Source organism: Tursiops truncatus, chromosome 1, assembly GCF_011762595.2.
Source record: "Tursiops truncatus isolate mTurTru1 chromosome 1, mTurTru1.mat.Y, whole genome shotgun sequence".
Taxonomy (NCBI): domain Eukaryota; kingdom Metazoa; phylum Chordata; class Mammalia; order Artiodactyla; family Delphinidae; genus Tursiops; species Tursiops truncatus.
Window position 1 is genome coordinate 57,368,246 of NC_047034.1, and position 25,877 is coordinate 57,394,122.

Genomic DNA, 25,877 nt, shown 5'->3' on the forward strand with positions numbered 1-25,877 from the left:
CAGCTCATTCTTAAAACATCTCAGTATTTACTTCTCCTACTTTCCTTATCCATTATAAATTAGTACCTTGATTAAAAATTTAGTGACACTGCTTAAGTTGTCAGGGCTGAAGCATTTTACCAATAAAAACGTATGTCTGTATAATGTGTTAACACTTTTCCAAGTATTTTCAAATATGCTATTTTACTTCTCTGAAATATTGTATTTGTTTCATCACCTGTCAAGCATATTAAAATACTGTCTGTTCACTACAAGTGGAATGTTTTAAAGATTAGAAATAATTTATAAAGCACTCCTAACTAACTGAAGATGGAATTACCTTAAGGTGCTAAACTTGGGGAGAAGCACAGCTACAGCCACCTAACTGGTGTGGTTTTAAGAGCTTGAAAAAGCCCCTATAGATTAAAAACAAACAAACAAAAACCCTTCCCCCCCTTCCCAACAGAAAATTCCGCTGGTAGAGATTAATTTCTATAATGTAAGGCTTCTCATTTTTTTCTGTTAAAATGCAAAGACCTTTGGGATATTAACACTTTAAACTGTATCAGTTACTTGTATCTGAGCATAAGTGAACTTATCAGATGCTCTTGGAAAGGCTTTCCAGGTGCTAATAGGATTTGAAACCTCAGGGATCTGGGAGAGATGAGATAACATAAGGAGTAAAAATGAATGTAGATATGGCAGGTTGGAGCCAAAGGAAACAAATTTAATTTGCTTAAGTACTTTATTATTTTATCTTAGATAAATTTTGAAATTCTACATAAACAGTAAGGAAAGTAATTATTATTAATATACCTAAAATTATTGATAAAACTTCTAAAGTCAAATAAAAAACTCGAGTATTTGCTATGAAAAACTGATTTTTCTCAGCCTGTTATAATGAAATTAAAAACACTTAAGCTATGAGTAGTACCTTTTTTTTGTTTTATTTTATTTATTTATTTATTTTTTTGCGGTACGCGGGCCTCTCACTGTTGTGGCCTCTCCTGTTACGGAGCACAGGCTCCGGACGCGCAGGTTCAGCGGCCATGGCTCACGGGCCCAGCCGCTCCGCGGCATGTGGGATCTTCCCGGACCGGGGCACGCACCCGTGTCCCCTGCATCGGCAGGCGGACTCTCAACCACTGTGCCACCAGGGAAGCCCTATGAGTAGTACTTTTTAAAAATATCTAGGCCCAGTGAAATTAGAAACCTTGATGGATAATGCACACCCCTTTCCCCCAACATACACATACACAAAACTTGCCATATTAACCTAAGGACAGTATAGCATACACACACACAAAAGTCCTACCAACTACAACTCTTGAGCTGAGAATAAGGCCAGAGGCATAAAGGGAAGAAATGAAGCCTCAATCAAATGCAGCCCCCTGATCCACACACCCCAAGAACTACAAACCCCACCTGTCTACCACTGTGCTGCCATCAGAGTAACAGGTATCTGCTCCCTGTTCCTCTTGTCTCACTTCTGATAGATGTCATTGCATGGTAATCCCACCACTGCTACCAACTGAAATGGACATGTAATGGATAGTTCACTGAACTGCACAGTATTCATATTCACTCACACATTTGTCACAAGTTCACAATTACCTTATTATCTAGCCAACAAGTCAGCATGGAAAGGATACTTATCAATCAGCATTAGTTTAGCATAGTGCCCCTAATCTCCCTCAAGCCTGTGGAAATACATGGGTGGGAACCCCAGGTACCAATAGCCTACACAAGATGGCCCTTAAGTAAGGGGCTATTCACTTGCTTTCTCATCTCTCTAATAATCTCTTTCTTGGTTAATTAGCTAAAGGTATTTAGTTAAAATAATTTAATTTTAAATTAAAATTATAGATGTGCACCACACATTTATGTAATGTGTTTAAACAACTACCCTTGTGAGGTTCTTAGTCTTGGTATCATCTAACATTTAACTACCACTAGAGTTAGAATAATTGAAGCAAGGACACCTGTTTTAGGTAGATATATAATCCTTAGAGCGAGGAGAGGCCTCATGAAATAATTTAGCTTCCCTACTAGTCATGCCATTATTCCTTAGGAGACCAACTTTGGGATCGTCTTTTCAACAGCCAAGAGCTGATAAGTAAGTACCAATAAATACTCCTGATGATATTCTACTAAGATTGACCTCTCCCCTGACAAACACAGCCATATTAGTGGTAACCATCTGCAGAGTCTAATGGAGGTAAATTTTAAGGTGAGGTTCTAAACATGACAACTATAAATCCAAGTCCTTTCTCAATTCAAAGCCCTTGCTAACACATCTACCTTGCAGCCTGGTAAAAATTCCCTCTGTTACCTAAAAATATATGGATTTTACATCCTTATAAATAGCTCAGAGGCATCATCAAGATTCTAGCAAAACTGGTGTTTTTAACTTGGGAGAAAATGCCTCACTCATTTGATACTCTGTATTCCTTTGGTAGCTTCCATAATTGGGAGACATATTACAACAACAAAAGAGGACAGGTGAAATAAACAGTTTGAGGTAAACTCTTTATCTGGGAGGTATAATTGTAAGATTTTCTTCATGACCTCAGAGCCATAAACCAATGCCCAAAAATAACCCTGGCAATGTTTTCATAAGCAGTGAAAACCAATGTGATCTCAGTGTTGATCGTTAACAAGCAGGGCTAATGGTTAACTGAGTCTCACCTCCACTTCCAGCCATGATAGAGTATCAGGATTCAGATTTACTCTCCCACCTTAAACAATTAGAAAATATGATCAAATATATGAAAGAACAATGTTCAGACACTGGACAACAGGCAATCAAGACAGTAATTCCTGAGAGAAGGGAAATCAACAAGGTGAGTGCTTCAGCTGCTCCAGGGCATTGCCTGGAGACCACAGCACAGAGAGGAAGAACCCAAACAGACTTCAATGGTCTCACTAAGATAAAAAGACAGAACTCAGAGTTCAAGGAGGCCAAGGCAGCTAGAATTTTGTGCAGTGACATACTGATGAGAAGGGGGCTAAACAGCGAGACTGTTCGAGACCCTTAAAGGAGTCCCCCAAGTACCAATCAGTGAACACATGTAAGGACAGTACCTAGGTTGGAGGAAAGAACCACTAGAAAGGAGTAGAAGGAATGATATCCAGAGCTCACAAAATGCATGGAGTAGTTGGTGTTCCAATGAGCAAGAGTGGAAATGCCTACTAGTATCTGGGACTTCAAAAAGAGTCAATAATGAGGTCAAGTTTGCCCTTGACTAAAGGCTGCTCTGAAGCCATCCTAACAAATTTTAAAAGTAAGCCTCGGGCTTCCCTGCTGGCGCAGTGGTTGGGAGTCTGCCTGCCGATGCAGGGGACGCGGGTTCATGCCCCGGTCTGGGAGGATCCCACGTGCCACGGAGCGGCTGGGCCCGTGGGCCATGGCACTGGGCCTGCGCGTCCGGAGCCTGTGCTCCGCAACGGGAGGGGCCGCAGCGGTGGGAGGCCCGCGTACCGCAAAAAAAAAAAAGAGTAAGCCTCAAGAAGATCAAATGGATGCCTGTTAACTGTACATGAGAACCAAGTCCAAAATTACTAAAACAATATCCAGCACAACATGAAATTCACAATGTCCAATATCTAGTCAAGATTACCAAGCATGAACAAAGCAGGAAAATATGACGCATAACCAGGATAAAATTCAATCAAGAGGAACAGAAGCAGAAATTACAAAGAGGTATTCCATATGTTCAAGAGGAGTGAAGAAACCATGAAGTTGATGAGGAGAGAAATGGAAAATATTTTTAAGAGCTTCTAAAGATGAAAAACACAGTAACTCAAATGAAAAATACACTGGAAAAGTTTAATAGCACACTATTCCACTGCCAACTCCCATTGTTCCCAATCTTATCCCCTTGTTTCAGAGCAAAATGAAAATGAAAGTTATTTTAGAAATGTACTTTTTAGTAGTCTTTAAACATGAAAAAAAAAACCTCTTAGGCCACCAATCCAACTTCTACCAGTTCATTCTCTTTGCTTCTACTGTCTACTCCCTGTACTCCTCCATTGTTGAATAAATACATACCATGAATTTTAAATCTTTGTAATAGCCTCTCATAATTACTCACTAAGATCTTTAAGAAACTGACTTTAATAATAAAGTATGAGTTGAAAAAATTCATTTTCTGAAATCCTCCTTTACGAAACATTTGAATTTGTCCACTTACCAAATTTTAACATTTTTTCTAATGGTTAATTCTTCTGTTTCTGAACTGTTTATCTTTCATCCATATATCTCTGCTGCATATTATCTATTTAATAAATTCTTACCTAAATAAAACCCTTTGAACCAAAAAATGCAAATAATTGGATGTTTTTTTCCAATTTTGCATCATCCTTTTTGAAAAAGAAGACGCAATAGGGCTTCCCTGGTGGCGCAGTGGTTAAGAATCCGCCTGCCAATGCAGGGGACACGGGTTCAAGCCCTGGTCCAGGAAGATCCCACATGCCACGGAGCAACTAAGCCCGTGCACCACAACTATTGAGCCTGTGCTCTAGAGCCTGCGAGCCACTACTGAGCCCACGTGCCACAACTACTGAAGCCTGCGCACCACAACTACTGAAGCCCGCACACCACAACTCCTGAAGCCCGCGCGCCACAACTACTGAAGCCCGCACACCACAACTACTGAAGCCCACGCACATAGAGCCCGTGCTCCGCAGCAAGAGAAGCCACCGCAACAAGAAGCCCACTCACCACAACAAAGAGTAGCTCCCGCTCGCCACAACTAGAGAAAGCCCGTGAAGCAACGAAGACCCAACGCAACCAAAAAAAAAAAAAAAAAAAACTAAAGTGAGAAAGACAATTCCATCCACTGTATTACTTATACAGAGATTAAAAAATCAGCTTCTGGGGCTTCCCTGGTGGCGCAGTGGTTGAGAGTCCGCCTGCCGATGCAGGGGGACATAGGTTCAAGTCCTGGTCCGGGAAGATCCCACATGCTGCGGAGCGGCTGGGCCCGTGAGCCATGGCCACTGAGCCTGCGCTCCGCAGCAGGAGAGGCCACAACAGTGAGAGGCCTGCGTACCACAAAAAAAAAAAAAAAATCAATTTCTTTAAACAGTAATCCAGATGAGAATAATAGGAAAACAATTGAAGAAACATCCTGTGCAGGAAACAAACTGGCGACTTCTCTGTGTGGCACACTGTGGCCATTAAAATCTGTTTAATGAACACATGAAATGAATGAATAACTGCAAAAACATGAAGATAAAAATTTACAAAACAAATACACTTTGGGGAAAACAATGAGAAGAAATTCCACCAGACTTGCAGAAGATTGTTAAAATTAAACTAACACCATTAATTGAAAAGTACTTAATGTGAATTTAGTTCATTTTGCAAAATAAACACCTTCAGTTAGTACAAAAGCATCTTATAAACCAGCAGAGTAGCTCAACTATGACCTGTTCCTATGGTGTTCAGACAACAGAACAACCAGTCTCTTCCTGTTGGAGACCATACCATTCAACAGTAGCAGGGTCAAGTGACTACTGAAGGCAATGTTACACAGAGAGGAGGATGCAGGCTGTGGCAGCAGGGAGGGTAAAACAAGCCCCACAGAGGAGAAGGCAGAGAAAATACATTCTAAAACTACTTGACTCATCTAACAAATGCAAATACAGAGGACATCCTTGATCTAAGATTACTATCGTTAGAAGCCCAAAGGGAAAAAATGAGAGTGGGAAGGGGCGGATAAGTAATAATTATTAGTTGACTATAGCCATGGTCATGATGTAAAACAAGTCTATTCGTTTTCTTTCTATTAAAAAAAATCATACCTCCTCCTCTCAGATTTAAACAGGTATTAACAACTCTACAGTTTACCTTTTGGTCCTCTTCAATATCAATTACTTCAAGAAAACCCATTTTTTAAAAAATGGAAGCAAGGAGAGGAATAAAAAGAGAGAAAAGCCCCAAAATTAGGAAACCTGATGTCTCTCTTCTATCTAAACACTTTAAGCAGACATAAGCTGAGAGTAAATATTAAATGGACCAAAAGAGTCTAAGGTTAGAGGACTATAATTTTTGGTTTGGAAACTCAAGGCATATAAAAGCCTCAATACTTTCTCTCTAAAATAGAATAGAGACCTAAAAAACAACAAATTATTGCCAACTCAAAAGTCATTTAGCCTCACAATCAGGAGTAGTAATTCTACTGAAATGTATTATTTCTTCATTTTCTTTGAGGAGAAATATGTAATATCTTTTATTTACTTATTTTCTTCCTAAATGTAAATGTATGTGTTGTTAAAGGGCAGTCATCTAACCGTGAAGAAATAAAATTTGGGTCAGGTTTGCTTAGAGTAGCTCTTTGACTTTTCTCTAAATTTTGAGAGTTGAGTGAAAATTTCTCGACTTTGTATTGGAAGGTACATAACTGAGCTACTAGAAATTCTAAGTCTATTAATAAACATATAGCCAATATTTAAACTGAGAAAAAAAGGGTAATGAGAAAATTGGTAGAAAGTAACAGTTTCAGAGTTGCCAGCAAAGAAAGAGAAATGAAAAAAGAAAAAAAAATTGAATATAACCAGTAATTCACAGTGGAATTCCAATAACTACACATAAGGACAAGTTTGATTTCTTGAGTTACACAAATATTGAAAGAACCAAACCAGATTTAAAGTAGGTCTGGTTGAAAGTCCTAAACAGTACTAACTACCTTATTTCCTCCTCAAAAATAAAGTTTATAAGAACCCTGAAAGAGAACAATTTGGCCTATGAAATAGGTTATAAATTTGGGAATATTTCAACACAGCCCTACTCTAATACATGTTTATAGCCTCTACATCTATCCATTTAACAAGAATGTTCTTCTACCTAGGACTTCTGGAAGCTCATTTATTATATTATGTCCAATATTCATGGAATAATAACCCAAAGCATCCTCCTGAAAGGTAAAACCCTTTGGTCCCTTCTATGCCAGTGATCCTCAAACTTCTTAGAAAACTTAACATCCCCCCTCTGTCCAACTCCCCCACCAAATATTTCTAATTTATTTTTGATAGTTACATTTTCCAGAATTAAGATTATGTGCTTGATAACTATGTGACATTCCATGGGGTCAGTGGGAATTCCTGGGCTTATCAGAAATCAAGTAGGAGGACCCCAGCTCCAAGGGATGAGTGGAGATTTCTCCTGGATGGTTCTTACATTTCTACATTTACACCTGGAAGGAAAGTCAGTTATGTTAACAACAAAACTTGGCGTTCTTAGAACCTCAACCTCTGATAGTCTTTGAAGATGCTGGGGTTCTTAAAATACCAGGGCCAGATGTGCTGGTGTTTGAGCTAGATGCCCAGGCAGCAGGAGAATACAATACAGCATTGAATGAATGCCTGTTATATTCAAAGCACAAAGCTTAGACCTACAGAAAGACTCCATGACCAAATATTTAGACAACTTATTAAAGAACAGTAGGTAATTCCTCAACAGAAAGATCCTATTAAAAGGAAGCAGGAAAGGTATTTGGAGAAACAAAAGATAACAACAGGAAAATAAGTAGATGAAATTGTTATAATTGTTTCTCAAAGTGTAACTCAAAGACCAACAGCTTTAGAAGCACTCTACAGTAGTTCTTTAAAATGCAGAACCCTGGGCCTTACCCCACACCTACTGAATCAAAACCTCTGAGGGTGATACCCAAGAATCCTCACGGTATTTTGTGCACATTAAAATTTAAGAGTAACTATATTCAAGGGACTTTAAACTATGAGTCTGCACTTTTTGTGGTAACTTGTACTTTATATGTAAAGCAACAGGGAACCAGCACTGGAGCAGAACAAGGTCAAAGCTGTAGTTAAGAAAGAATGTTTTCAGAATCACATTTGTTTTCACCATGTGGTTAACTTGTTATGATGAAAAAAAAATAAACATTTCATCCTCTGCAAAAACAGACTATCTTATGCTAAAATAATCAACCTTAATTAAATACAGATATTTAAATGCAAACAAAATGAGAGGTAGTTTTAAAATATTTTCAGTGTTGTTATTCAAAACAGTACTTGAACTTTTCCACTAAGTATGTGTCAGTCTAATTTATGAAACTAGAAAACAAGGTCTGGTCACTGTACATAAATCAGGATTTAAAGTCTAACTAATGTATGAACTTTTTAAAAATACCTCACCTGTGAAAAGCTGACATTTTTCTCTAGAATTAATTATTCCCTGGCTATTGTAGTAGGAAACAGTCTCCTCAAACACCCTTTGGCTCAGTTCCACTGGGACTCACAGTACTCTCCATGCTGACCTGAAGATGGACCCCATTGTGCAGCCCATCACTCAGAACACAGTGATTCTCCACCTTAAAGCCTTCCGGCTGCTTCTCAGACCTGCTGCCTGAACTTTACGTCTCCACCTCATCCTGTTAGTTATGTGGTGCCTTGGAAACAAATTTTCTGTTACTGAGCATCTTTATTAAAATGCTTATTTATACCAACTCTAACCAAGGACCCAAAATACTGAATAGTAATAAGTTTTTAATAAATTACAAGTCTCGGGCAGTTTTTAAAACATGGACACATGTTATATTGTGCAGCAGATGCAATACAAAGGTGGTAAATCAAATTTTGATGAATTATTATACTTGACACACATAGAAGCACCAAGGAAATTTTCCACAAAAAAAAGAATACTTCAGTAATTTGAACAATTACCTTTAATGTATCCATTTTGTAATTTCTGATTTTTAATACCTTCTTTTCTTACATTATTGTCATTGAAATAAAGGAGAATGAGGGAATATAACAGCATTTAGAGAAATATTTTAACAGAAAAGTTCTCCAGGAGACAAAATCACTTGTCCTTAACCATGACCTACAGGATTTACTTGTATAAGTCCTTAACAGTAACTTTTAATGCAGAGAATGACTTGGATTCTGATGTCTTAAAAAAAACCTCTCCTTCAGAGGGCATATCAAACTCCAAATGGACATTTCTTAAAGTAGTGACACTTTCAGCATACTCAGTAGTTCATCAAAGTATTACACTCAGACACACTTGCTTTCTCAGTCTGACATGTCATTTAACCAGTAAACAGTAAGATCAGGTGTTGAAAAGAAGGAAGCCAGTGGTATGCTGGTAAATGTTTAATAGCTGGCACCATAGGGAGGAAAAAGTCCTGATTTGTAGCATTTGACCATTTCTGTACTGTAAATATTCCCACCATGACCAACTTCAAGCTACCACCATGATGTCACTGATTACAGAGATGGGAAGACAGGTGCACAGCCTGATCATGGGAGCTGGCGTAACCCAGTTTCAGCACGGCACTGGAGGAAACCCCCAGGCACTGAAAACTGTCTTCTTGTGTTATGAAGACCTTCTCCCTACTTCCTTGCTCTTGACACTGCAATCCTCACCCAACACCTTACCAACACTTTGTCCAAGTCTTGTCCTTCCAAGCCATACCTACAGAAATACCTCTCTCTGAAACCAAACTACCACGATATCACTTAAAACTGTTAATAAAATAGAGGTGGTGATTTTGCTCACCTTTCTCACAACACTGAGTGATTTCTTGGAATGCCCTCTGTGATAATTACTAAATGTCCTAAAACAAATTATGCAGAATAAGGCATAGCGCCTATAATTAATTTTTGACTTGGTTTAGCAACTAATAAAACAGCAGGTGGAGACAAACAGTTAAATATTACTATATGGGCATTATGTTGGAAATTAGATGATAATTGTGAATTAACCAATTTCTATATTTATTATTCATATATTTATGCTCCTTTACATTAAAAATACCCTATAAAAATATAAAGTGTGCCCTGAAAATATAAATCTAGCAGTTCAAGTTTCTTATTTTAAAAATGCAATATTAACAGTGTCAGGAAGATACTAATAACAATCCCCACTCCTACCAACAGTGTAGCCTTGGACAAATAGATTAACCTTGCTGGGGCTCTTTTTCTAAAATGGGAATCATGATATGTATCTCAGAAGTTTCTTGTAAAGATTAAATAAAAGTATCTTCAGGGACTTTCCTAGTGGCACAGTGGTTAAGAATCCACCTGCCAATGCAAGTGACACGGGTTCGAGCCCTGGTCCGGGAAGATCCCACATGCCACAGAGCAACTAAACCCGTGCACCACAACTACTGAGCCTGCGCTCTAGAGCCCGTGAGCCACAACTACTGAGCCTGCATGCCACAACTACTGAAGCCTGTGCACCTAGAGCCTATGCTCCACAACAAGAGAAGCCATCGCAATGAGAAACCCGCTCACCGCAACTAGAGAAAGCCCGCACACAGCAATAAAGACCCAATGCAGCCAAACATAAATTTAAAAAAATAAAGAAACATAATAATAAATTTTTTTTAAAATTATCTTCAAAGTGCATAGTGCTGGTACATAATTAATGCTCAAAAGAATAGCAGCAAATTATTATTATAGTTTTCTCCATAGTCACTGTCCTGGGGTAGCAATCCTTTTATAAAAGTTTCTAGAGTTATGGCAGGAAAATTTCTGCATTAGGACACTAAGCATCTACATGGTTTTGAATATTCCCCATGTGCATGACACCCAGGCCTCAGGACCCAGTGCAACCACAGCCACAAGTCTAACCTTGCCCAGGCTCTCACTACCCATGGCTGCTGAACTCCTGAGGTGAAGGCATAACCCTTTGTAATAAGCCAGGCTAGAAGCCCTCCTTAATTGGAAACAGAAACCAAAATGCATTTTTAAGAGTATCCAAAGCTAATAGAAGAAAGTCAAAAGACAGAGAGAGTGTTGCTCAATTTATTTTATGCTGACTAGTATAACTTTTACTTGATAACTCTATAACACCAACAAGATAGATGAGTATAGAAAAAAATGTAAATAACCTAAATAAATTAGTGAAATTTAACAGTACAGTAAAAGAATAAGGTACTGTAATCAAGTATACCTTGGGAATGCAAGGACGCTTAAATAAGAAATCTATAAAGGTAAGGGTGAACATATCTGAGTTTTTTAAAAGATAATCTCAATAACTGCCTAAATGCATTCAATAAGATTATATACCTATTTATTTATTAGATTTTAAAATCTTTTAAAAATTAGGAATAAAATAGTTCCTTACCAGGAAAAACAAATAGCAAATAGCATATACATAATTTAACACAAGAGGCATTTTCATCAAAGGAGCACAACATGGTTCTGGAAGCCTTGATCAATGTAATAGGGCATTAAAGAGAAATGAAAGACATACTAATGGAAATAAAAAGATAATCATTATCAGCAAATACTTTGTCTCTTACTTCTTCTAGAGAAAATAAAGTCATCAAACAAGGAATCCACTACAAGTACAGACTTATCTGCAGTTTCCCCCATATTTTCCACTTTCCATTTGGTTGCAACAAAAGAGGTATCCCTTCACCCTCTTCATGAGAAAAGAAATTATCCTACCACTTTTCAATCTCTGAATCACTCTATCATTTCTTTCTCTTACATTCAATGACACCTACTTTAAGGCTCTAATCCTCCTATCATGCTCTCTTTTGAGGTCCCTAGCCCACAAGACCCTACCCAATGAGCTTTTTTCCTGTTTCAGCAACATCGTCTCTCTTTACCCCATTTCCTACTCCCCTTCCTCACTCACTCCACCTCCAGACCTACTGGTCTCCCTGTTAAACTTCAAACAAATAAGCAGCTCCCACCTTAGAATCATCTAACATCCCTATGCCTATACAAATATCATCACAGCTTGAATGTCCACTTTCTTCATCCCCTAACCTTCTGTGTGTTTGTTTTGCTGTTTTTTACACTTCCTGTTGGTTTCTCCACAAGAATAAAAGCTCCATGATGACAGGGATATTTGTTTGGTACACAGGAATCACTCAATAAACATTGGTTGAATGAATGCATCTATCAAAAGAAAGTAGTATTTATGGAACTTATCCCAGTTAGGATATGAAGGCACAAGTAAATTGCATGAACAGTGACATATATCCCCCCCTTGCTTCTTTTTCCCATTTTGTTAGCCGTCCATCAACCCAAGCCTATAGTCATACCCCAGACTTCCCTGTGAACAGTGTGCCTTTAGGGTAAAAAAAAAAGGAAGGGGGCAATTCTTAGCTGGTATCAATTAGAGTACTGAAATGCAAAAGCCCCATTTTGAGGTTCCTGAAGGATGGTCGGGATAGTAAGTTTTCCCTGAGGGGAGAATTTCTAGTCCACTTCACATGAAGAGAGAGGAGAGGCATGAGGTATGATCCTCACTGATTAATGGGAAGTAGTGAAAGAATGGTCAGGAGCTTGGAAGGGACAAGATTGGGAGACTGTTGACAAAAGGGTATATGGAAGAAGCATGTGATGTTCCTTCTCAAAGGAGCTCAATGTGTAAGAACATCTTTCCCACGTCAGTACTCAACAAAAAGCCCCCACTGCAACAGAGCTTATTAATATTCTGGTCAATAATTCTCTTCTCTAAGCCATCCCAATATTTGCATAAGTATTTGTTGAATAAATTAAGAAATGCAAACAAAATTACTATATAACTAAAATACCCAAGAGAATCAATTAAAAATATTTTAATCTGTCAAACATAGACTAAGATGGTTAATTTAAAAATTAAAAATAGCAGCTTTTACATAGATCAGCAATTAGGAGTCAGAAAATATAATGGAAAAAAAAATATTCAAACTACAAGAACAAAAATAAATATGAACACCCTAAATAGAAATGTATGGACTCTGTACAAAGACCATCAAGAATTTTACCAAAGTAAAAGAAACCGTGAGCAAAGGAAAGAACATAGCATGGTCTCTGTAGTGGAAAAAAAAATAATAATAATACTTTAAAAATACTGATTATTCTCTAATGAATCTATTGAAGTCAAAATAATTCTAGTGGCAATGGTTTTGTCTTTACAAAATTATTCTAAACTTTGACACAAATAGAAAAGAACCCCTAAATAAAAATAAATTATGGGAATAGAAAACTATCAACAATGCATCCATACATGTGTAGATTTGAGGATCTGGCATTTTAGTCCTTCACATAAGAGCCTTCCATGAGCTTTTTCCTGTTACCCTGTTTTTATTGTGGATTTACCTCGAGGAGAAACGTGCCGCTTTTTTCTTCTTATCCGAAGATGCTGAGAGAAGATAATTTATAAGATGGACTCATTCTCTTCCTGAACCAGACACCTATGACAATTACTGTAATGGACAGGACCTTATGTGTATATCTGTATGATAACTGGAGCTTTGCTCTCTCAATCTGTTGTGCACAAAGCAGTCAGGGGAAAAAAAAACACAAAAAACAAAGTCCTGAGAGGACCTTCAAAATGGAGTAGGAGTAAGACATGGAGATCACCTACCTCCAGAAAAATACATAAAAGATACGTCAACGTGTGGAACAACTCCTAAAGAACACCTACTGAACGCTAGCAGAAGACCTCAGACCTCCCAAAAGCTGTGTGGCTAACAGGGTTTTGGTGCCCCAGCTGGGTGTCAGGCCTGAGCCTCTGAGGTGGGGGGGCCGAGTTCAGGGTATTGGACCACCAGAGACCTCCCAGCCCCACGTAATATCAATTGGAGAGAGCTCTCCCAGAGATCTCCATCTCAACGCAAAGACCCAGCTCCACTCAACGACCAGAAAGCTCCAGTGCTGGACACCCCATGCCAAACAACTAGAAAAACAGGAACACAGCCCCACCCTAGCAGAGAGGCTGGCTAAAATCATAATAAGTTAACAGACACCCTAAAACACACCACTGGAGATGATCCGGCCCACAAGAAAGATAAGATCCACCAGAACACAGACACCAGTCCACTCCACCAGGAAGCCTACACAACCCACTGAACCAACCTTACCCACTGGCGGCACACACCAAAAACAATGGGAACTACGAACATGCGCCTGTACAAAGGAGACACCAAACAGAGTAAGTTAAGCAAAATGAGAAGAAAGAGAAATACACAAGTGGGTAAAAACCCACCAGAACAAACAAATGAAGAGGAAATAGGCAGTCTACCTGAAAAAGAATTCAAAGTAATGATACTAAAGATGATCCAAAATCTTGGAAATAGAAAGGAAAAATTACAAGAACCATTTAACAAGGACCTAGAAGAAATAAAGGGCAAATAAACAATGATGAATAACACAATAAAAGAAATTAAAAATTCTCTAGAAGGAATCAATAGCAGAATAACTGAGGCAGAAGAATGGATAAGTGACCTGGAAGATAAAATAGTGGAAATAACTCCTGCAGAGCAGAATAAAGAAAAAAGAATGAAAAGAATTGAGGACAGTCTCAGAGACTTCTGGGACAACATTAAATGCACCAACATTTGAATCATAGGGGTCCCAGAAGAAGAAGAGAAAAAGAAAGGGACTGAGAAAATATTTGAAGCGATTATAGTTGAAAACTTGCCTAATATGGGAAAGGAAATAGTTAATCAAGTCCAGGAGGCACAGAGAGTCCCATAGAGGATAAATCCAAGGAGATTTACATGCCAAGATACATATTAATCAAACTATCAAAAATTAAACACAAAGAAAAAATATTAAAACCACCAAGGGAAAAGCAACAAATAACATACAAGGGAATCCCCATAAGGATAACAGCTGATTTCTCAGCAGAAACTCTGCAAGCCAGAAGGGAGTTGCAAGACATATTTAAAGTGATGAAAGGGAAAAACCTACAACCAAGATTACTCTACCCAGCAAGGATCTCATTCAAATTCAACAGAGAAATTAAAACCTTTACAGATGAGCAAAAGCTAAACCAGCTTTGCAAAAGTGCTACAGGAACTTCTCTAGGCAGGAAACACAAAGGAAGGAAAAGACCTACAATAACAAACCCAAAACAATTAAGAAAATACTAATAGGTACATACATATTAATAACTACCTTAAATGTAAATGGATTAAAGGCTCCAACCAAATGACATGGACTGGCTGACTGGATACAAAAACAAGACTCATATATATGCTGTCTACAAGAGACCCACTTCAGACCTAGGGACACATACAGACTGAAAGTAAGGGGATGGAAAAAGATGTTCCATGCAAATGGAAATCAAAAGAAAGCTGGAGTAGCAATTCTCATCTCAGACAAAAGAGACTTTAAAATAAAGACTATTACAAGAGACAAAAAAGGACACTACATAATGATCAAGGGATGAATCCAAGAAGATATAACAATTGTAAATATTTATGCACCCAACATAGAAGAACCTCAATACCTAAGGCAAATGCTAACAGCCATAAAAGGGGAAATCAACAGTAACACCCCACTTTCACCAATGGACAGGTCATCCAAACAGAAAATTAATAAGGAAACACAAGCTTTAAATGACACATTAAACAAGATGGACTTAATTGATATTGATAGGACATGCCATCCAAAAACAAGAGAATACACATTCTTCTCAAGTGCTCATGGAACATTCTCCAGGATAGACCATATCTTAGGTCACAAATCAAGCCATGGTAAATTTAAGAAAACTGAAATCATATCAAGTATCTTTTCCAACCACAACGCTATGAGACTAGATATCAACTACAGGAAAAAATCTCAAAAAATACAAACACATGGATGCTAAACAATATGCTACTAAGTAACCAAGAGATCAGTGAAGAAATCAAAGAGGAAATCAAAAAATACCTAGAAACAAATGACAATGAAAACAAGATGACCCAAAACCTATGGGATGCAGCAATAGCAGTTCTAAGAGGTAGTTTATAGTAATAAAATCCTACCTCAAGAAACAAAAAAATCTCAAACAAACAACCTAGCCTGACACTTCAAGCAATTAGAGAAAGAAGAACAAAAAAAAACCCCCAAAGTTAGCAGAATGAAAAAAATCATAAAGATCATATCAGAAATAAATGAAAAAGAAATGAAGGAAACAATGCAAATATAAATAAAACTAAGGGTTGGTTCTTTGAGAAGATAAACAAAATTGATACACCATTAGCCAGACTCATCAAGAAAAAAAGGGAGAAGAATCAAATTAACAGAATTTGAAATGAAAAAGAAGTAACAACTGACACTGCAGAAATAAAAAGGATCATGAGAGATTACTACAAGCAACTATAGGCCAATAAAATGGACAATCTGGAAGAAATGGACAAATTCTTAGAAAAGCACAAACTTCCAACACTGAACCAGGAAGAAATAGAAAATATAAACAGACCAATCACAAGCACTGAAATTAAAATTGTGATTTAAAATCTTCCAACAAACAAAAGCCCAGGACCAGAGGGCTTTATAGGTGAATTCTATCAAACATTTAGAGAAGAGCAAACACTTATCCTTCTCAAACTCTTCCAAAATATAGCAGAGGGAGGATCACCCCTGAGATCATTCTACGAGGCCACCATCACCCTGATACCACAACCAGACAAAGATGTTACAAAAAAAGAAAACTCCAGGCCAATATCACTGAGAAACAGAGATGCAAAAATCCTCAACAAAATACTAGGAAACAGAATCCAACATCACATTAAAAGGATCATACACCATGATCAAGTGGGGTTTATCCCGGGAATGCAAAGATTCTTCAATATACGCAAATCATCAATGTGATACACCATATTAACAAATTGAAGGATAAAAACCATATGATCATCTCAATAGATGCAGAAAAAGCTCTTGAAAAAATTCAATGCCAATTTATGATAAAAATCCTCCAGAAAGTAGGGATAGAGGAAACTTACCTCAACATAATAAAGGCCATATATGACAAACCCACAGCCAACATGGATCTCAATGGTGAAAAAGTGAAACCATTTTCACTAAGACCAGGAAGAAGACAAGGTTGCCCATCTCACCACTATTATTCAACATGGTTTTGGAACTTTTAGCCACAGCAATCAGAGAAGAAAAAGAAATAAAAGGAATCCAAATCAGAAAGGAAGAAGTAAAACTGTCACTGTTTCCAGATGACATGATACTACACATAGAGCATCCTAAAGATGCTACCAGAAAACTACTAGAGCTAATCAGTGAATTTGGTAAAGTAGCAGGATACAAAATTAATGCACAGAAATCTCTTGCATTCCTATACACTAATGATGAAAAATCTGAAAGAGAAATTAAGGAAACACTCCCATTTACCACTGAAACAAAAAGAATATAATACCTAGGAATAAACCTACCTAAGGAGACAAAAGTCCTGTATGCAGAAAACTATAAGACACTGAAGAAAGAAATTAAAGATAATACAAACAGATGGAGAGATATACCATGTTCTTGGATTGGAAAAATCAACATTGTGAAAATGACTATACTACCCAAAGCAATCTACAGATTCAATGCAATCCCTATCAAGCTACCAATGGCATTTTTCACAGAACTAGAACAAAAAACTTCACAATTTGTAAGGAAACACAAAAGACCCCAAATAGCTAAAGCAATCTTGGCTCCCTGGCTTCAGACTATACTATAAAGCTACAGTAATCAAGTTAGTATGGTACTGGCACAAAAACAAAAGTATAGATCAGTGGAACAGGGTAGAAAGCCCAGAGATAAACCCACTCACACATGGTCACCTTATCTTTGATAAAGGAGGCAAAAATATACAATGGAGAAAAGTCAGCCTCTTCAATACATGGTGCTGGGAAAACTGGACAGCTACATGTAAAAGAATGAAATTAGAACACTCCCTAACACCATATGCAAAAATAAACTCAAAATGGATTAAAGACCTAAATGTAAGGCCAGACACTATCAAACTCTTAGAGGAAAACATAGGCAGAACACTCTATGATGTACATCACAGCAAGATCCTTTTTGATCCACCTCCTAGAGAAATGGAAATAAAAACAAAAATAAACAAATGGGAGCTTCCCTGGTGGCGCAGTGGTTGGGGGTCCACCTGCCAATGCAGGGGACGTGGGTTCGTGCCCCAGTCCGGGAGTATCTCACGTGCCACGGAGCAGCTGGGCCTGTGAGCCATGGCTGCTGAGCCTGCACGTCCAGGGCCTGTGCCCCACAGCGGGAGAGGACACAACGGTGGGAGGCCCACATACCGCAAAAATTAAATAAATAAAATAAAAAATAAACAAATGGGACCTAATGAAACTTCAAAGCTTTTGCACAGCAAAGGAAACCATAAACAAGACCAAAAGACAACACTCAGAATGGGAGAATATTTGCAAACGAAGCAACTGACAAAGGATTAATCTCCAAAACATACAAGCAGCTCATGCAGCTCAATTATCAAAAAATAACAACCTAATCCAAAAATGGGCAGAAAACCTAAATAGACATTTCTCCAAAGAAGATATACAGATTGCCAACAAACACATGAAAGGATGCTCAACATCTCTAATCACTAGAGAAATGCAAATCAAAACTATAATGAGGTAACACTTCACACCACTCAGAATGGCCATCATCAAAAAGTCTATAAACAATAACTCCCGGAGAGGGTGTGGAGAAAAGGGAACCCTATTGCACTGTTGGTGTGAATGTAAATTGATCCAGCCACTATGGAAAACAGTATGGAGGTTCTTTAAAAAACTAAGTACTGTACTACCCAGCAATCCCACTACTGGGCATATACCCTGAGAAAACCATAATTCAAAAAGAGTCATGTACCACAATGTTCACTGCAGCACTATTTACAATAGCCAGACCATGGAAGTATCCTAAGTGCCCATTGACAGATGAATGGATAAAGAAGATGTGGCCCATATATTCAATGGAATATTACTCAGTCATCAAAAGAAATGAAATTGAGTTATTTGTAGTGAGGTGGATGGACCTAGAGTCTGTCATACAGAGTGAAGTAAGTCAGAGAGAGAAAAACAAATACCGTATACTAACAACTATATGTGGAATCTAAAACAAAACAAAAAAAAAAGGGTTCTGAAGAACCTAGGTGCAGGACAGGAGTAAAGAAACAGACGTAGAGAATGGACTTGAGGACACAGGTAAAGGGAAGGGTAAGCCGGGACGACGTGAGAAAGTGGCATGGACATATATACACTACCAAATTTAAAATAGATAGCTAGTGGGAAGCAGCCACAGAGCACAGGGAGATCACCTTTGTGCCTTGTGACCACCTAGAGGGGTGGGATAGGGCGGTGAGAGTGAGACGCAAGAGGGAGGAGATATGGGGATATGTGTATACATACAGCTGATTCACTTTGTTAAACAGCAGAAACTAACACAACATTGTAAAGCAATTTTACTCCAATAATTATTTTTTAAAAAAAAGCTCCCAAACTGGGAATGCCTAAAATGTAGAAGAAGCCTGTATCAGTTTTACACAAATAAAATTTTGTTATTCAAACTCTTCAAATTAATAAAAATAATAAAAATTATAAATAAATAAATAGATAATGCGGGGAGGACTATAGCCCTGATAGATAGATATTAAAGCAAATTATAAACCTGTTATAAGTAAAACACTGTAGGGACTTCCCTGGCAGTCCAGTGGTTAAGACTTTGTACTTCCACTGCAGGAGGTGCGAGTCAGGGAACTAAGACCCCATATGCCGCATGGCACAACACTATAGTGTTGGCACATTAAAACAAAAAAGATATTCAGAAATAGATTGCAGTAAGAGTGGAATATAAGATAAAGGAGACTGGGGCAAGAATTATTTCTTCATACATGAAAATAAATTTCTGAACTAAATGCTAAAAAATTTTAAAAGTATGGAAAGGAAAAAATTATGCTAAATATTTACTTTTTGTTAAATGTATATGTATAGATTTTATAACCAAAAAGAGTAAACCTTCTGTACATTAAAAATGATATAACCAGGCTATAAATCACCAGAAGGGCAGAGACTTTGTCCTAGTCACTGCTATATCTCCAGAGCTTCAAATAGTATCTGGTACATTGTAGATTTGTAAGCAATTTACTTTTTTCAAATGACATCATTCAAGTCCATTCCTTTGGATCAAACTTCGATTTTTTTACATTAAGAAATGGTTTAAAATGTCTACAATTTCTACCCAAAAAGTGAGCTGAATTGTGATAAGGATTGCATTGACTCTATCAATCAATTTGGGAAGTACTGCCATCTTACATTAAGTCTTCCAATCAGTGAATATGGGATGTTTTTCAAATTATCTAAATAATAGTTTGTAGTTTTCATAGTATAAGTTTTGCTCTTCTTGTTAAATTTATTCCTAAGTAGTGTATTCTTTATGATGCTATTGTAAATAGAATTGTTTTCTTACTGCAAGTTTTTGATCGTGCGCATTGCAAGTGTATAAAATTACAATTGAGTTTTGTATCTTTATCTGGTATCCTGTAACCTTGTGGAGCTCATTTATTAGTTCTAATAGTTGTTTAGTGACTTCCTTAGGAACTTTTATGCACCTGATCGTATCATCTGCAAATAGAGATAATTTTACTCTATCCTCTCCAATACGGATGTCTTTTATTTTTTTTCTCTTGCCCAACTGCGCTGGCTAGAACCTCTAGTACAACACTGAATAGAAGTGACAACAGTGGACATCCTTGTCTTATTCCCAATATTAGAGGGAAAGCATTCTGTCTTTCACCATTAAGTATGATGTTAGCTGTGAGTTTTTCATACATGTCCTTTATTAAGTTGAGGAAGTGCCTTCTATTCCTAGTTTGCTAAGTGTTTCATGATGGAGTATGGGATTTTCTTAAATGCTCATTCTAAGTCTATTGAGACAATCCCGTGATTTTTGTTTTCATTCTGTTGATATGATACATTACTTGATTTTCAGATATTAAATCAATCTTGCATTCCTAGGATAAAACAAACTGATTCTCAAATTCACATAGAATTTTAAAGGACTCAGGATAGCCAAAACAACCTTGAAAAGGAAGAACAAAGTAGAAAAACTCATACTTCTGAATTTCAAAACTAAGTACAAAGCAAGGGTAATTAAGAGAGTATGGTACAGGCACAAATACAGAGATATAGAACAACTGAATAGACTTGGGAGTCCAGAAATAAACCCATATATCTATGGCCAATTTATTTTCAATGAAGGTGCCAAAAAACATACAGTGGAGAAAGAATAGTCTTTTCTAAAAATGGTGCTGGGACAATTGGATATACACATGCAAAAAATGAAGTTGAACTCTTACTTTGTACCACTTATAAAAATTAACTCAAAATGGATCAAAGGTCTAAATGTAAAATCAAAACTGTAAAATTATTATAAGAAAACATAAGGGTAAACCTCCATGACCTTGTTTTTACAAATTATGAGACATGAACTTTACAAGTGCTTCAATCTTAAGCATTCAAAGAAATTATTAGGAAAAGTAGTAAAATCCTCAAAAAGCAATAGGCAAAGATTAAAAAAAAACAGCCAATTCACAAAAGAAGAAATACAAATACCAAATAAACGCACACAAAAAATTCCACATCACCAGTTATTGAGAAACAAAAATGGAAACAAAGCTCATTTGCCTATCAAATTACCATGGTGTTAAGGAGAGGGCCAAAAACAGCACATTAGATATAGATCCAGATATGGATATAAACATAGATATAGATACACATACACTATACATATTGATAAATGGAATATTGCCTGCCATATCAGTAAACAAAGGATGTCACAGTTATCAGTGATTGCAGCCACCACGGGAGGGTGAGCTGGTGAGCCCTGAGGAAACTCAGGATGTGAAAACACAAGATACTGACCCCAGATAGCTGAGGTACGTATCAAAGAAATGATTTCATTGAGCCTAGACTCTTGCATCTTCCCAGTCTCAGAAAAGTGATAAATTCCTTGAGATATCTAGTTTTCTTTTATTAACAGTAATCTTTTGTTCCTACTACCTGCCCTTTGTTGCAAAACTCCTATATATCCTAGCTCCCCCATTGCCTCCTCGGAGCAGGTCTTTCAGGGTTACTTGAGATGCTGCCTCCCGGGCTTTAAACCCTAAAAATTCCCACCGAATAAAACACAACTCTCAACTTTTAGGTTGCACTTTTTTTTTTTCAGTCGACAATATGCATACAGGTGTTAGATGGATGTTAAATTACTTTTAAAAAATTCCCAGACACACAAACACACATAAACACACACACACAGGAAGAAAGTATACCAAAGGGGTATTAGTGGTTATGCCACACTGTAAAATTATAAATATATTACAATGAGAAATGAGACTTTCCATTTAATGTAATAAAGGGAATTTAAAAAGCAATGAAGAAGAAGGCATTTTGGAGAGAAATATAGGCAGCTACCCATAGCAGAGTAATCACAAAAACGTTTCTGTTGCTACAACCCAACAGCCAGGAATGGAGACAACAGGTACCATAGGATACACTCATCCATGTGGCAAACATCCTCATTCATTACCTGCTTTGGAAGTAACAAGCTGCAGCACAAGAGGCCTTCTCGTTACAATGCCTGACCCTCGAGGGAGAAAGTCCCTAAAAAAAAAAAGAAGGAATAGATTAAGGCATATTAAGGAATTCTGATCACCTATAAATTTACAAATCAAGTTCCACAGAAATTCTAATTCTCAACCTTTCAATGCATCACATATCTAAAGAATGCTAGACCCACCTTATAAAAGAGACGTTTGCAAAATAAAAAAGGGGGTGGGGGTGGGGAAGGGCCCTTATAATGAATATTAACCCACATGCATTATCATAATGACCTCACTGGAATATGTAATTCATTCATTTAGCTGGAATTAATAAAAGTTTGCATTAAACTACTGTGTATTGTCAATTCATTTTTATTTTCAGAGAACAAGGATTTACAAAAATATTTGCTGTAGAAGTTAATCCTTAAACTCTTTGGTAATTAAAAAATTCATCACTCCGTCCAGCTTCAAGATGAATATTAACACCATGAAATACTGACCATTATAAGAGGTAATAAAGGCACATTAGATTGTATCTTCTAAATACCTAAATTTTTTCTCCAATAAAAGGTCATACACAAAATGTGGGATTAAGCGGAGATAAATATTGCATATGTAGAAATTAACAGCAGAAAAAATACTGCAATTTGATTTTTGTTTTTCTCATTCCCGATAGATAGGAGCTTATAAAAAAGGAGATTTTTCAAATAAATATTGTGTTTAAAATGGCATGTTAATATACACTAAACCAATAAAACTGCAAAGAAAGTATTTTATAATTACATCTATAATGCCACATAAATCAGTACTGATTCTGAAATGTCGAAGAGAATTCATAAACATACCTATAACACTATTTTTAAAGACATTTAGAATGACTCACAACTTTTAAAAGATCATCATTTTAAAAATCACAGAATTCCATTCAAAATAAATTTCTGACTCAATGGCAATGTTTCCCAAAAAGTGGTTCCAGGACCACCAGAAAGTGTTATAACCACAGACACCCAGGATCCATTCTGAACCTACAGATTCAAAATGTTTGGGGAAAGATGTGGCATCTATACTCTTAACAAACTCCAGGGGATTCTGATGTTCACCATGGTTTTTTTTATTGAGTCCAAGCTCGCTCTGCATGCCACACAACAGGCTAGTGAATAGGAGATGAGGTGTTGAGGCAAGGAATAGCAACTTTATTCAGAAATCCTGCAGACAAAGAAGATGGTGGACTAGTGTCTCTGAAAAACTATCTTATCAGGGTCTGGATGCCAGTTTCTTTTATAGAATCAGAGAGGGGGAGGTGATGAGGAAGTAAAGTAAAATGGCCATAAATTTTGCAAATATCACCTGGAATGGCCAGCCTCCAGGAGGGGATGTGTTAATTTCTTCTTTCTTGCAGCCATCCACAGGTGGACAGGGTCAGGATGTACAAAGGCACTTTGGTTTAACATTCAGGCAGAGGGGCAAGGTTACCTGAGGGAGGCCATTATGTATGATTATAATAACAAAAACAACGAAAAGCGGGCTTCCCTGGTGGCACAGTGGTTGAGAGTCCGCCTGACAATGCAGGGGACACGGGTTCGTGCCCCGGTACGGGAAGCCCGGTACGGTAAGTTCCCACATGCTGTGGAGTGTCTAGGCCGGTGAGCCACGGCCGCTGAGCCTGCGCGTCCGGAGCCTGTGCGCCGCAACGGGAGAGGCCACAACAGTGAGAGGCCCGCGTACCGCAAAAAAAAAAAAAAAAAAAAAACGAAAAGCAAAGGTTAAAGTCAAAGAAACAGATCAAACATGGAGTCCAATTTAGCTCTTCCCTGTTACAGTTTGAGAACCACTGGCCTCAAGTTAGGAAATGTTACTTAACGATTTAGTGGGTAATAATGGCATGGGATATACTATGAGTTTTGTAGGAAAATTGACAGAACACAGCTTCAACACAGATGGGATTTCAGTAAACAACAGCTTATACAATTGGTAATGGTCAGTGAGAATGCTGCAAAATCCAAGGCTTTAGCTCCACTAATACTTTGGAAATAGAGAGTTACAGAGATAAAATTAAGCAAAATTTCCCCTAGTTACAACTAATTTATTTTGCAAGTGCTAGTGTAAATTCTGACAGCCTCTTAGCTAAGTTAATGACTTTACTCCTTGACTCCAAGGGCTAAGTTTCATTTGTAATGTCACTATATGTAACTAAAATAGAGAATAGTGAAATTACAGACTTGTTTTTGCTCTTTAAAAAATGCCACCTGAATAAATAGTATGATTTACTTATCAAAAAATTCACTGATAAACTAAGAAGTGCTAGGAAGATGCTGTGGGCATGGGCCTGCACTAATTAGACACCAGGAGTATGAAATCTAATGGGAAGATAAAGACATACATACACAAAGAAAACCATTAAGAAGGGAGCAGATAAATTACACTAGAGTTCAGAAATGAGAGAGACACTCTCCTTTTAAAAACATCCAAATACATGTAATCAGATACTCTTAATATTCTTCAGGAACTGTATCAGAATATTTGTTAGTTTGGATGTTTTCAGTAATCACTTTAAAAAAAACAAGGAGGGCATCTACTCTGTGCCTAGACCTAAAAAGGAAAAGTTAATTTGAGAATCAAAATGGATAAAGGGAAAATGAAACAAAACTCCAGAGCAAAGAGCGGGAGGCCATCTGTTTGAGTTATTAGGGCCATGAATGAGGTTTTAGGATGTATAGATGCCAAAGGTAAATATACATGTCTTAAATGTCTAAATAATGGCATTTAACAAATCAATAAAATATTTTCTTTAAGAAAAAGATGTAGAAAATAAAGGAGAGAAGGAAGAAGGAAGAAAGGAGGTTTAGTTACTTAATACCTTCGTGCTGGGATCTGCTTCAACTCATGCTTGTGACCACGTATTTATGATGTAGATTTAGTAACAATCATTTGAACATTATCAAAGCAGAAGAGAAGGTATCAAACATCTTAAATAACAAATAATTATCATGTGTTTGGCTAAAAAGTAAGCCGACAGACATAGCTAACACTTTTCTCTACATTTTTATTAAGCAAACAGAACTTTGCTTTAAGAGTAATAAACGTTTTCAAGTATCCCCTTCATGGCTCTCACCAGTCCTACCTCCAACACATACATTTTCACCAAAAGTCAAAAGATTTGGTAACCAAATCCTGCTATTTTGAAGTCTCTCCTGACTTCACAGGAGTATCTGAGTGCCACAAAGCACGAGAGAGAAATTTCTCTCTTCTGAAGACTGAGTGACTAATCTGGCACCCTGAAGATTCATGTCATTCTGATGACCCAGCAGCATGAAAACCATATGCCCAGCACACCCCTGCTGTGAGAGGTAAGGGGGTGAGCCCTCAAATGAAACACAGAGGACTTCTCATTGAACCACAGTTCTGCCACTGAATGGGCAAAATTCTCTAAACCTCAGTTTCTTTTTCTACTAAATTGAGATAATCCTATGAATTAAAGGAAATGCAACACATGGGAAATTTTTAAAAACCAAAGCACCACAGAAAAAAGTAGTACTATTATTATTGCTACAATACAACCACAGGGTGTTTTCCCTGATATTTTAGCAACCTCTCACGTAAAGAA

General features: G+C 37.4%; 1 protein-coding gene across 12 annotated transcripts in view; it reads right to left on the bottom strand.

Annotated features, from left to right (window-relative positions):
* Positions 1 to 25,877, bottom strand: part of DNM3 (dynamin 3) — a 570,492-nt gene that overhangs the window by 458,555 nt on the left and 86,060 nt on the right. For all 12 annotated transcript variants that reach the window (XM_073804407.1, XM_073804410.1, XM_073804428.1 and 9 more), the window contains exon 2: positions 22,261 to 22,334. In XM_073804407.1, the coding sequence (XP_073660508.1) occupies positions 22,261 to 22,334 (74 nt within the window). The remainder of the gene's footprint in view (positions 1 to 22,260; positions 22,335 to 25,877) is intronic.